General features: G+C 55.1%; 1 protein-coding gene across 2 annotated transcripts; it reads left to right on the top strand.

Moving 5' to 3' along the window:
* Window positions 1–229: 229 nt before the first annotated feature.
* On the top strand, window positions 230–13,306 carry EPS8L3 (EPS8 like 3). 2 transcript variants are annotated; one of them, XM_019837582.2, is made up of 19 exons: window positions 230–355; window positions 2,741–2,795; window positions 2,947–3,011; window positions 4,358–4,516; window positions 4,805–4,954; window positions 5,071–5,126; window positions 5,530–5,663; window positions 5,751–5,866; window positions 6,128–6,248; window positions 6,337–6,398; window positions 6,654–6,728; window positions 7,086–7,234; window positions 10,316–10,397; window positions 10,656–10,690; window positions 11,201–11,387; window positions 11,593–11,712; window positions 12,009–12,082; window positions 12,570–12,702; window positions 12,965–13,306. In XM_019837582.2, the coding sequence occupies exons 2-19, from the start codon at window positions 2,765–2,767 to the stop codon at window positions 12,974–12,976; spliced, it is 1,761 nt and encodes a 586-aa protein (XP_019693141.2). In that variant the 5' UTR covers window positions 230–355; window positions 2,741–2,764; the 3' UTR covers window positions 12,977–13,306. The 2 variants fall into 2 exon arrangements, with proteins under 2 accessions (XP_019693141.2, XP_019693142.2); XM_019837583.3 differs by having other exon boundaries at window positions 253–355; window positions 2,746–2,795.
* Window positions 13,307–13,898: the final 592 nt, after the last annotated feature.

The following is a 13,898-nucleotide window of genomic DNA, read 5'->3' as shown; positions in this document are numbered from 1 at the left end:
GTACCCAAAAGGCGGAGGGAAGAGGAGGCCACCCCCTAACACCAGGGGCAAGCAGAGAAGGAAGCTGGGAAGCAGGGGTCTCTGGCTAAGTTTGGCACAGCCACAGGTCCAGGCTTCCATGCTGAGTGGGTGGTGGCCTAGGAAGCCTCTACATCCACCAGAGTCCAAAGAGCACAGGTGTGGCTGCCTCATGGCCTCATCATCATAAGGCCCGCCTGCTCACCCAGGGCCCGCCTGGTCACAGGGCCTCTGTCTGTGGCCGCAAGCAGAGAAGCCACTGCCCTCCCGGCACCAGCACCGGAACGTCAGCTCAGACACCAGCCCCCCCAGGGGGACAAGCCTCACTGGAACACAGGTAAGGGTCTGGCCTTCAGGAAGACCAGGGGTCTGCCCAGCTGCAGGGGATCCCAGGGAGGTGGGAACAACTCAGGGTCTTCCCAGGGCCAAGGTCTCCAGCCCATTCCCAGATGCAGCCCCGAAGAGCAAGCCCAAAAAAGGGCTGGGACTCAGCTGCCCGCTAGCTGGCTAGGAAGCAGAGCAGGGGGAGCCAGGGCTCCAGAAGCATCTCTGGGCTCCTCCTCTGTGACTTCTGTGATGTAGACACCCCTTCCCCGCCCTCAGCCCCTAAATTCAGGGGATACATAGGGAAAACTAGGCTGCCATAGTCCTACAGGCCAAAGCCAGTTGGCTCCCATCTCCTGTGGTCTGGGATCTTGGAGCTTCAGATGGTTCTCTGGACCTGCCCACAGGGACCCAGAGGGACCATCCTGGCATGGGGGGAGGGGAGCAGGGCAGCCGCTAACCATGGCCAAGCTCATTCTCTCTTCTTTCACTTCTGGATCTAGAAGCAGGAAGTATTCTAGGTGGGGGGAGTAAGGAGGTGGGGTAGACTGAGGAGGAGGAGCGGGCTTCTAGTACCCTTTACCCTTGGAGGGGGATGAGGTGCTCCCAAACAAGGAACACAGAGCCAGCCGCCTTCTCCACAATCCTTCAATTGTTTCTTAGCAACTGATTTCCCCATCACTTGAGTCATCTTATCAAATCCTCTGCTATTTTCATAAGAGTCCTCATAAACGGGTGTGGGCCGCTCTCTTGCACTTTGCCCGGGATATTTCAGGGTTTCTGCGCAGGCACACCATGTAGATACCTGGCATCCACAAACTTAATACCCCGTCCATGATGCGTACATGTGTCATTCAAATAGCACTCACCCTTGACCCACATGCTCAGTTAACTCCCACCCCACCCCACACATGCGCATGCCCTGCTTTTACCTTCATCCCATTTCAACATATTTGTATTCTAGAACCTCTCTGTGCCAGGAAGGCACTGGAGAGAGAGTGGTGGCAAGACCAGTCTGTCCTCAGCAGGTCACAGCCCAATGACAGAGGCATACACAAACAATGAAAGCATGGGGTTTGCAGCCAGACAGGGCTGCGACAGGCTGTTCATTCTCCAGTAAAGACTCTCTGGTGACCTCAGGCCTGTTACCCTCCTTGAGCCTCAGAGTCCTCATCTGGTAAATGGAATAATAACGGTACCCACCCGGTGAGTTTGTTCTGAGGATTAAATGAATTGACGAAAGTGAAGTCGATAGAGCAGGGCTTAACACACAGAGCCAAAGAAGTATAAGCAATGGTAGATGGAAATTAAATACAATGTTTGTGGGGCACCAGGGTGGCTCAGTTGGTTGAGCATCCGACTTCGGCTCAGGTCATGATCTCAAGGTTCATGAGTTTGAGTCCCGCATGGGGTTCTGTACTGACAGCTCAGAGCCTGGAGCCTGCTTCAGATTCTGCGTCTCCCTCTCTCTCTGCCCCTCCCCTGCTCACACTTTCTCTCTCTCTCTCTCTCTCTCTCTCAAAAATAAATAAACATTTAAAAAATAATTTAAAAAATGATGTTTGTAAGGGGCATGGCACCAGGCTCACCACCAGAATGGCTGTCTTTGCCAGAGAGAAACAGACAAGGTCGGTGCGGCATCAGGAGGGTATTCTGGGCAGGGGAGAGTGTGGTGGTTGAGGGGGGCTTCACTGAGGAGGTGATCCTTGAGCTGGATTTAAAGGACTGGGTAGGGAGGGGCCCTGGACCAAGGGTTCAGCTAATAGAAAGGTGAAGAGACAGGAATCTTGATAAGACATTCAGAGAAATGCAAATCATTGACAAATCCTACAAAGCCCCATCATAAACATGCCTACACGTGTGCATGCAGACACACACACACACACACACACACACACACACACACACCCCTCCTAAGTGGGCCCACAGCTTAAGGAGTGACATTTGCAGAACTAGTCCAGGTTTGGACAAGAGGCTTGCTTTGGCAAGGAAGGCTGCCGCACCTGATGCTTTTCCTCCAGAAGCTAGGTGCGCCCCATGGACCTGGCATCTTTCACATCCAGGCCCAAGGCAGGATATGTTCCCAGGTGCCTGTCCACCCAGTTTTCCTGAGCCCACAGGAATGAGCCTTACTGACCAAATGATGGGGAGCCAGGAGCCTGCCTTGGGGCCCCCGGGCCCAGCCAAGATGGGGCTCCTCAGAGAGTGGCATATCTGAAGATGATTCCAGAAAGGCCCCCGGAGCCAGAAGTTTCTGGCCTGGTCCTGGAGGCCCCGGGTCAGAGCCTGGCCCGAGCCTCAGGCCTGGGTGAGGGTTGAACTGCAAGAGCAGCCCTCCTACCCCATTCTGCCCTGGTAGCTCTCCTCCCCGGCCCTGATGGCTCTCTCTTTGGTTCAGTGTAGACTCTAGGAGACATCGAACATGTCCCGGCCGAGCAGCAGAGCCATTTACCGTAAGCTCCCCCACCGGTCCCCTCTCCCCTTCCCCCCGCCCCAACCCACTGCCCTCGGGGGTCTCCCTCCCCTCGCTGACTCCCCCCTGTAGTTGCATGTCTCCCCTGCCCTGTTCTTGTGTCTCCATCCCCTTGCTTTGCACCCCTGCAGTGCACCGGAAGGAGTACTCACAGAACCTCTCCACAGACCCCACCTGCCTGCAGCACAGGGTGGAGGTGAGTAACCCTGAGGAGCTGCTGTCTGCCCAGGATCTGGCCTGGCTGGAGGCAGAAATATGTGAGGACAGCGGTCCCTGCAAGGACTTGAACAGCCCACTGTCTCAGAGGAGAAATGTCTGGACTTGAGTTCCCAGGGCAGACACAAGCTACTTGGAGGCTGGCACGGGGGTTCTGGCCCCGCCTGGCCGGACAACACTGGCGCTGTGAGATCTGGTTGCCCGAAGGCCTGTCAACACCGCAGGGAGAGCATGGGCTGGAAGGACGTGGTGGGGAGGAGCATATACCTGACCAGGCTGAAGTATCTGGGGTAGAAACAGCCCCCAGGCAGTGGCAAATTTAGGCTCTCCGGGAGAAGAAGCAAAGAAGGGCACAGGGGCAGTGGTCTGGAGGCTCACAGGGCAGCAGAGGTGGGGCTCCCTCAGCCAGCTGGGCTGGGGCCAGGAGTCCTGGGCTTCATGACAGAGGTGGGGGCTGGGAACGGGCTCCATTTAGGCCTGGCAGGTGAGAGCAAGAGGAGACATGTCCAGGATGCCAGGCGTTTGCTCATGAGGTCAGGGACCCCTGAACATGCAGGCAGCGTGAACTCATGGAGAGGCACTGGGGACTGGGCAGAGAGCAGGGCAGGGGGATCAGGCAGACAGCTGCCCCCCAACAAGGGCCTGGGGGCAAGGACAAGGGGTGGCATTTGGATGGGAGAAGGCAGAGGTCTCCTCGAGGAAGGAGAATAACCACAAAAACGTGATCAGAGCAGCCGTGGGCAAAGCTCTGAGTGGAGACAGATGACTATGGACCTCGTCGGGCAAGAATCAGGGAGGGGGCTCTTAATCTTCCTGCACGACTGGGAAGGGATGGACTAGCAGAGGTGGGAAAAGCATTCTGGGTACAGGGAACAGCATGAGAAATGTCAGAGAGGCAGGAATGCTAGGTCAGTGAAGAGAAGGACCAGGCTACGACGGTGGATTCCCAACTGGGGCCAAGGAAGGCAGGGACGGAATCTGAAGGTCCTATATTCCACTCAGAGGAGTGCAGACTTTATTTGTTGGCTCTTTGGAACCCATATCTACCACCATCCGGCCCCTTCAACTGGCCTGGACTGTTAACGGTCATGATTGTCCTTCCTCCAGACTCTGAAACCCTTTCATGCAGCTCATCAGACCCTGACTTGGGGGCCCTATCCTAGCCCAACCTAGCCCTCCCACTGACCCTTGAAGGCTTCTATATGGGGATGGCCTGGGACATCCCTTACAAGGAGGGATGTCTTCCTCCTCTGCTGCCTTTCCACCACCCCACCCCTGCCTACTACAAACTGTGAGCCCCCTCTCCAAACCTCTTTTCCCCCTCAGCACCTGATGACATGTAAGCTGGGGACTCAGAAAGTCCAAGAGCCCAAGGATGCCCTGAAGAAACTGCAGGAGGTGGATGCTCAGGGCCGGGTGTGGAGTCAGGACTTGTTCCTGCAGGTCAGAGATGGCTGGCTCCAGCTGCTGGACATTGAGACAAAGGTCAGCCCTCCCACTGTCCTCTGCAATGGATCATAGCTACCAAAGATTGTAGAAAAGCAGGCACCAGGCACGGACTTCACCCTTCCATGCCCCAAAAGGCAGCCAACCGTCCCCATATACAATACACACCCAGGCCTAGGAGGAGATGGGGGACAGAGGCACAGGGGTCAGGGAAGACGACACACCTGCCCCAGGCCACTAGGAGAGCTGAGGCAACCCAGGTTAGGAGTTTCCAGGAGCCACCATGGCTCTCAGGGACCTCACAGCCCAACTCTCTGTCCGGCCCAGGAGGAGCTGGACTCTTACCGCCTGGACAGCATCCAGGCCATGGATGTGGCACTCAACACTTGCTCCTTCAACTCCGTCCTGTCCATCACAGTACGGGAGTCGGGCTTGCCAGGCACCAGCACTCTGCTCTTCCAGTGCCAGGAAGTGGGGGTGAGTGACCAGGGGTAGGATTGGGGACAGAGTGGGTATAGGGTCCATTAACCGTCACTCTCCCCCTGACACTCCCCACACACATACATAGCCTGACTGACTGCTGCTTCCTCCAGGCAGAGCAACTGAAGACCAGCCTGCAGAAGGCCCTGGAGGACGACCAACAGCAAAAGTAGGCAGTCTCTGCCCTGTCCCCCATCAGGACCTCAGGACTTGGGCCTGGGAGGGCCAGGCCCCGGCCCCACATCTGGGGGAGCCCAGAGGCCTGTGGCCCAACCAACCTGGGCCTGGAACTGGGAAGGGACCAGGCTGGGACTTGCCAATGGGCATAGGGCAGAGGCTAAGGCCAGGATCAGGGAACACTGAAGACTGTCCCTGGAGACTGACAGGGGACCGAGAGGACCTGGAGGGCAGGCAGATGAGGCAGGGTGGAGTCCCGATGGAGACCAGGGAGCAGGGCAGGTGGGGCTCCTGGAGAGAGGTGGTAAAATCCCTCAGTCCTGGGGCAGAAATATAAACAGAGCCTCTGTCCCAAGGACCCCATCAAAACTGTGTCCCCATTATGTGCTCACCAGACCCCAGTCTGGAGCCCCAGGCCAAAACAGATGGAGGGGGCCTCCTCCGGAAAGACCGTTCCCTAAGGAGCAGTTACCCCCTCCGGAGAAGGGGCTCTCTCCAGAACAGCCCTACTGGATGACCCCAGAGCACAGTAAGTCTGTGGCATGAGGGCAGATGGAAAGGAAGATTTGGAACAAAGATCAAAGAGCCTCTGGGCCATGGTCCCCTTACATTGCAGACATGCCACCATCCCCAAGGTCCCTGCCACGCCACTCCAGTGCCCGAGAACCAAGCACCTTCACTCTTCCTCCTCCAAGCCAGTCCCCATCCCCCGAGAACCCAGAGAGGGATGAGGTAATTATAGATTGTCTTGGGTTTGCTGAGGCTCTCTGGGCCTGGCCCAAGGGAAGACATCAACCCTTCCCCTGCGCCCAGGAGGCCAGGTGCCAGGATGGCCAAGGAAGGCCTAGGGCTGAGGAGGGACAGGGAGGTTTGGCCGGACCCTGGACTGGGCCTCAGGCTCCTGTTGGAGGTGGGGAGGGGTTGGGAGCAGGGTTGGGCATTCCAGGATGGGCCCAACTGCCCATTCAAGGGCATGGGTTGTTTGGGATCCAGGAGATACTAAGCCACATCCTTAGAGACATCGAGCTGTTTGTGAGAATGCTGAAGGAGGCCCAGGCAAAGAACAGTCATAAGAAGAAGAGACTGGGGAAGAAAAAGGGCAAGGATCAGTGGGGTGAGTGCTGAGGGCTGGGGGAGAAGGGTGGGGGGTGTGGTCCTGGGATCATCTACAACCCACCACCCTTTCCCCCCATCCCCTTTAGGGATGACACAGGCACAGTACATTGACTGCTTCCAGAAAGTCAAGTACAGCTTCAACCTCCTGGTATGTGGCTCCTCACAAGTTCCACAGCCCTCCCCTTGCCCCACGCCAGCAGCGCCCTCCTCTCTGGTCTTGTAGATGCCCCAAATCCTTTCCTTCTCTAACTTCACCCCTTAGAACCTCCCCCTCCTCCTCGTGGGACTCCTTTGGAGCGTGCCAGGCTCCCAACCGAAGCTCTGAACAACTATGGGGCCCTGTGGTCCTGGTAAAGGTAGGGAAGGATGACGGGTAGTAGCACATAACGCCCTGTGTCCCCAGGGGAAGCTGGCCATCTGGCTGCCGGAGAAGAATGCCCCTGAGTTCGTGCACATCCTCTTCCAACTTCTACACTTCGTGAGTTTGGGGATGATAGGGTGATAAAGAGAGACAGGCTCCATTAAGATGGAGCAGAGGCCACGGTGGAAGGCAGGGGGGCAGAGGGAGGCTGTGGGGTCTGCACCTTGCTCACCACAATACAACCTCCTCATTGGCTCCAAGATACCATCCCGCCTGTGTGCAGAACCCCTCAACAAGCTAGATGGGCTGGGGTCGGAGCCGGGGGCACCAGGGATCCAAGAGACACAGGAAAGAGCAGGAGGCCTGAGGCTACGCAGCACTGCAAGGGTGGGAAGCCAGGGATTCCAGGCCCTTCCACTCCTCCTTAGCCGTGGGGGAGCCTGGGCTTCCTGACACCTTCCATTTCTCCCCTAGATCCTGGCCCAGTGCTCGGAGCCCGGCCTGGCCACCCAAGTGGTTTCACCCCTCCTCACCCCCAAAGCCATCGACCTGCTGCAGTCCTGCCTAAGCCCACAAGAGAGTGACTTCTGGAAGGGTCTGGGTGTGGCCTGGACTACCAGCCGGTGAGTGAGGACCAGGCCTGAACTGAATCGGGGTGAGGAGCATGGGGGCATCAGGCACGACACTGGAGATGGCAGGCTCTACATTGTCACAAACCAGAAATACCCCAAAACAGATTCAGGGGGGACCCAACATGGAGTTCCCAACTTTTTATTAGACTGATTATAAACAATTAAAAAAACCCAAAACCTACCACTCACCGTCACCCACCACTGAAGGAGAAAAGAACAATGCTTCCCAAGAAAGCAGAGCTGGCAAACTTCTATTAAAATATTTCCTTAGGGTGCCTGGGCTCAGTCGGTTAAGTGTCCCACTTTGGCTCAGGTCATGATCCCGAGTTTCGTGGGTTCAAGCTTCATGTCGGGGTCCGCACTGGAGCCTGCTTTGGATCCTCTGTCTCCTTCTCTCTCTGCCCCTCCCCCTGCCCCACTCACGCTCACTCTCTCAAAAATAAACATTAGAAAAAAACTTCAGGGGCACCTGGGTGGCTCAGTTGGTTAAGCGTCTGACTTCAGCTCAGGTCATGATCTCACAGTCTGTGAGTTTGAGCCCCGAGTCAGGCTCTGTGCTGACAGCTCAGAGCCTGGCGCCTACTTTGGATTCTGTGTCTCCCTCTCTCTCCGCTCTCCCCAACTCACGCTCTCTCTCTCTCTCTTTCGCTCTCTCAAAAACAAACATTAAAAAAAAAAAAACTTGTAAAAAAAAAAACCACCTCAAAAATTAACAACGTAATAAAGTAAAATATTTTCTCATTTTTGCCAAGGACAAAGTGGAAACTGTCTCAATCCAGCCAGAACTTAAGAATTACTGACATAAGAGATGCAAATGTAACATCAATAAGGCCTGGCAACCAACAGGCCAAGGGGGTGAGAGAGAAAGAGAGATCCCACACTGGTATTACTGTGAGATGGGCAGTGAGCTAATCAGGCCACGGCAATGAGAGAGCCATGGGGAGTGAGCGGGAGGTGCAACCAGCTGGGATACGCTGAGCAGAGGCGTCAGTGAAACATTCACCAGACACAGGGTGGCCCGGTCCTCAGGAGAGAGGTCCCAGCTGGCTTGTGGGTTTAAGTCAGCACAGAAGTGACAGACAGCTGGAGCCCTCTAGAGACGAGCACTCCAGAGGGAGCCCAGGGAGCTCCCTTAAATCAGTGAGGCCTGCCAGAGCCCATGAGAGCAGAAGAGACACTCCCATGTGTTGGTGGCCAAAGAGGTCAAGGAGGCAAAGAGAAATGCCAGGGAGTTAAAAGGAGAAACAAAAGAGCAGAGGCATGAAAACCAAGAGAGAAGAGGTTTGAGAAGGAGAGAGAGGCGTCAACCAGGAAACGAGCCAGCTGTGCTAGTGAGTCTCTTGCCAAATGTGGAGGGTTCTTTTCATTTCAGCCTCATTAGAAGAATTTTTTGTCCAGTCCATCTAAAGACATGAATTATGGCCCAATGTAACTTATTTACCTTATTGTGGTAGAATATGCATTAGATAAAATTTACCATTTTAAAGTGGACGATTTGGTAGCTTTAGGTACCTTCTCAGTGTTGTGCAACCATCACCACTATCCATTTCCAGAACTCTCCCATCACGCCAAACAGAACTCTGTACCTGTTCCTCCCTCTTCCCAGCACCTGGTAACTTTTATTCTCCTTTCTGTCTCTGTTTCATTTTTAAATATAAAGTGAAGTCAAATGTGCCCTAAAATGTTCTCCAATTTCTTAAAATGACCACAAATCAGCGAATGAGTGAATTGAAAGACAAGTACAAAAAAGAGACTAACCAAAAGGATGTAAAAACCCTCAAAAGAGTTGAGTTTGGGCAAATTATATTTAGGTGACTTGATTTTAGGCAAACTGACCAGAAGTTATAAATAACACTAAATGGGGTGGTAATCTGGAAGGAGGGAGACCACACAAGGCCAGTATTGGGCAGGGCATAAAGAAAATGTGGGCAGGGCATAAAGACACATTCTTAGAAAAGAGAAGGTCATAGAATGACTGCCAAAAAGGAGTATTAGCAGGGTCAAGGGAAGACTTGAGCATGTTTTTAGGGTAAAGAAAAGGACCCAACTAAAAAGATTCATAAGAGGAAATGGGGGCGTCTGGGTGGCTCGGTCTGTTAAGCGTCCGACTTCGGCTCAGGTCTTGATCTCACAGCTCATGGGTTCGAGCCCCACATCAGACTCTGAACTGATAGTGCGGAGCCTGCTTGAAATTCTCTCTCTCCCTCGCTCTGTGCTCCTCCCCCCCCCCCTCTCTCTGTCAAAATAGATAAACATCAAAAAAAGATTCAGAAAAGGGAATGATTTATTTGTTCCCACTGAGTAGATATTTATGAGCTCTTTCCAATATGCTGCCCACTGTACTCAGGATAGAGCTCTCAAGGAGCTCCCTGGAGTAAGAAACACAGGCACGTGGGACGTGTGTGTAACACAGTGGGAGAGGAGCAGTAACCCAGGCTATTCCAAGAGGAAATGATCACTTCTGCCCCTATGAGGAAGGGAGGGAACTTCCGCAAGCTGAGTGGGGATTCCCCGGGACAGGCAGGTGGAGAAGACTCTTAGCAGTGCGAGCCTGCCCTTCCTGCAGTGGGTGCGGGGGTGGGGGTGGGGGGTGGGGGGGGTGGCAGGGGGCTGGGAGTCAAGTAGCAGCCCCCACCCTACATTAACCACAGCAGCTCCTATGACTGCAAGGTGAAGTCCCACACACTATTAGCTAAACAGAAAGAGATCTGATGCCAAGAAATGAAAAACAGGTTAGAAAAACACTGCCTGAGGCCCTGAGGGGGTCTTCCCAGACCTAACAGTCTTTGGTTCCACCCCTTTGATCCACATCCCAAGTCAGTGCCATAAAGTGCCTAGTGTGTTCTTCTGGAGTTGATGTATCTGCACTTCACAGGCAGAGGTGAGGCTAGCCTACAGATACTCACACGGTGGGATGCGTTCAGCTTAACTGTGTGCCCTGTGTGGGTGTCTGGGGCCTTTCATCTGTGCACACGGACCATGACCTCCCTTACCTAGAAGATCCGGCCATCCCCTCCCTCTCCACATCCAACAGCCTCGCACGGAGTGGACTCAGCATTGTTCTCTCCCCAGGGCCAACTGGACAGGCAGTGAACCCCTGCCCTATCAACCCACATTCTATGATGGTTGGCAGCTTCCAGAACACTCCAACCAGGTAAGGGGAGCTTAGCAAAGAGTCCTGCTCAAAGCCCTGATCTCTGGCTACTTTCTGCCCATTCGGTCCAAACCACGGTCACATGACAACTAAGTGGTAGGCGGGGCCACGTGGGTACCCAGATCTGTGTGGTGGACAGGCAGGGGAGCGGATATGGGACAGGTTTGTGTGTGAGTGGGTCTGTGGTCTGATACCCCAGGTCCCCACCGCCATGTTGGCTGACTGCCTGCTCCCGCTCTCTCTGTTCTTTCCCTACAGGCCCCCTCAGGATACCAGGACTCTACTTCCCTCCGGTATGCCCTGGACTTAGTCAGGACTGTATGATTCTGGGGAGGGAGGGATGGGACTGACCCTGTGGATCTGTGGATTCTACATCTCAGAGACCGTCTGGGCTCTCTTTTAGCCAGACATGCGTGTGTACAGCACATCCCTCCCCTACCTCGGGTGAAAAAGCAGTTTTTTTACCTTCCCAGACTCCAATCCTTCTCGTGATACTGTCCACACATGCCTCTGATTTCCCAGAGCTCAGAGATAAAGCGCTCAGAGGAGAGCTCAGACATAGAAAAGTCCACTCCTAGAAGAGTCTTCAGAAATCAGAGACATTTCAGACCCCTCCTGCCTGCAGAAGCCCCCACCCTAAGCCCCACCTTACACTGACCGGCCACTACACCTCTGTGGCAGCCGAAAAGTCACCACCAGACTCCAGGCAGGAGACATCTGGGTCTCTGGGGCTGGGACAGGGACTCAGTCCCTGAGGCTCCATTCTCCAGCCATCCTGACTCTGCGTGTGGTTGGGGGGGAAGCCCCGCGTTAGGGAGCACCTACTTGGCTCAAGAGGAGATACACCACCATGGCCCTCAGCCCGGGGACCCCAACCACGTGCCCTCCAGCCCCAGACTTGCCAAGCCAGCCCTGAAAATGCAAGTTCTCTATGAGTTTGAAGCTAGGAACCCACAGGAACTGACTGTGGCCCAGGGAGAGGTGCTGGAGGTGAGACACGGGCTTGAGCCTAGAAAAGAAGATGGTGGTTGGTGGGAGCCATAGGGGTTGGTGGTCCAGGTGTGGGGCTGCTGGAGCGGGTGGCCTAGATAGGGAGAAGGAGGGTGAGGAAGGGCAGGAAGGAAGAAACCTTTGTGGGGGTGTGGGGGTGGACAGAATCTTGGGTGACTGAGGAGTTAGGGGTGATTCTTGGCAGGTTCTGGACCAGAGCAAGCGGTGGTGGCTGGTGAAGAATGAGAAGGGACAGAGTGGCTACATTCCCAGCAACATCCTAGAGCCTCAACAGTTGGGGTCCCAGAGCCAGCCGCCTTCTCGGGTACTACCCAACCTAGACTATCCAGATGCTCTAAGTCGGAGGTGGGGGGCAGGAAGGATTCAATGACAAGCGGAGGAGATAGCCCTGGTGTGATTTAATCAGTAGTGTCGCAGGTTTCCTGTGTGCCAAGTTTATCATGGGGCCAGAGCAGAGATCAAGCCTTGTCCCCACCAGACAAGCAAACCATGAAACGGGATGAGTGATCCAATAGGAGTCAAGAGAAGGGGCCCAGATGATGGGGTTTGTGGGTAGAAATGAGACGAGATGGCCTCTCATCTCATCTCCCCTGATTCTAGGCTCCAATGCTTCGACTTAGCTCAACGCCTGAGGAAGTCACAGCCTGGCTGCAGGCAGAGAACTTCTCCACCATGTAAGTGCCTAGCCCCACAGGGTGTGTTGGGAGAACCTTCGTAAAGGACTCAGATAATAACCAAGGAAGCCTGGAGACCCAGAATATACACGGCGCAGTGCTACCTCTGCTGAGTTAAAGAGAGCAGAAGAACGGGTGTGCCCATGCCCTTCTAGAGCACTGAGTGAGGAGCCTCCGCCTCTGGGAAGGCGGCAGGACCAGAGGGAACTCAGGAAGAAACTCAGCCGCCAGCCACCCCTTCCCACCACAAAATTCTCTTCCAGGGCATTTCTCTGTTCAAACCCAGGAGTTCTGACACTGGTTTAAGCCGACATGGGTATCTTACTCCTTCACCTCCAGGCACCCTGCTCCATGAGTCCTCCTGTAACCCCAGCCTCCAAGCCCACACAGCTCCTCATACGATACTCCAAAATATACCAAGCCCCAAGTACTCGGGCCCGAGTCCTTCTGCTCTACCACTGGCAGCTTCTGCTGTTCTTGTTCCCAGCACGGTGAGGAGCCTCAGGTTCCTGAGAGGGAACCAGCTGCTTCACATGAGACCTGGGGAGCTTCAGATGCTGTGTCCACAGGAGGCCCCACGAGTCCTGGCGCGGTTGGAAGCTGTTAAAAGGATGCTGGGGGTGAGGACAGCCGGGGGCCCTGACCCCCGCGGGAAATGCGGGATGCTCCCTGGGTGGGAACGAGAGTGCCAGGTGGACAAGCCTGCGGGCCCGGCCCCGGGCTAGAACTGAGTGTGGCAGGTACCGGGCGCAGGGGATATTCACCCAGAGGCTCGACTCCACCCGCTCAGGCATGCCTCGAGGCTCCAAGCCGGTTGATGGCATGAGCTCTGGGGGTCCCTCACCTGGCAGTGGCCTCACCTCGGTTGTTTTCTTTCCTCAGATGAGCCATTAGGCACCAACCCAAACACCTCTAAGACCAAGACCCTCTCACAAGCAAGATGGCAGATCTGATTCTTTGTGGAGCCCTGAGAAATCCACTCTGAGGTCCCCAGTTTGCGGTGAACCCCACACCCCAACTCACACAGCAAAGAGGATGAGCAAGCCCGGAGGTTGAGACAAACGGTTCCCCTTCTCGCTGTGTTGAGGGACCCCCCTCTCCCCCAGTTACCACCTATTTATTGTATCTCTTTCCTAAGCCTGGAGCACTAATGCCAGATTGGTCAGGTCTCCGTTCAGCAACCCCCCCCCCCCCCGACCTCCCAATAAAAGCATGTCTGAGCTTCGTATGTTCCTCCCTGAAGCTTCTTCTGTGCCTGATGGGGGCCCAAGGCAGGGAGGCGGGGAGAGGTGGGACACCGGGCATGAAACAGCAGCAGCCCCACACCATCCCTGGGCCGGACTGTCTGAATTGAGTGGGAATCGCACTGCAAACCTGGAGCCGAGAGAATTTGAGAATTATGGCCCAAGCTCTCCTTACCCTTTCTAAAACAAACTCCAAAATCAGGAAGGCTATGCTCACCATCTTTACCCTTCTGTGTACACTGCTCCCAGTAGATCCCCAGGCACCCAGGAGAGCTGAGGCACCGCACTGCACAGAAGCAAAGGGTACTCGGGCTGACAGCGGTAGGCTCGGGTCACAGTCGCGGGTGATCCAGAGAAGCACTAACAAGCACGGCAGTGGCTCCAGGCTCTACTTGGCAACTGCCTCTTTTAATGCGACTGCTGCCCCCTCCTGTTGGGTGAGCCAACCTTGAGCTCCCTGCCCCGCTTGCCTCTTTGGTGGTAGAGCACAGGGAACATTGGCCTGGAAGGTGAAAGTCCACCAAATGGCTGTTTGAACTATAGCAACTCACTGCCTGGGTCCCTGTTTTCTC

This window comes from Felis catus, chromosome C1, assembly GCF_018350175.1.
Source record: "Felis catus isolate Fca126 chromosome C1, F.catus_Fca126_mat1.0, whole genome shotgun sequence".
Taxonomy (NCBI): domain Eukaryota; kingdom Metazoa; phylum Chordata; class Mammalia; order Carnivora; family Felidae; genus Felis; species Felis catus.
Note: the sequence above shows the minus strand (reverse complement) of the source record. Positions and strands in the feature narration are given on the sequence as shown.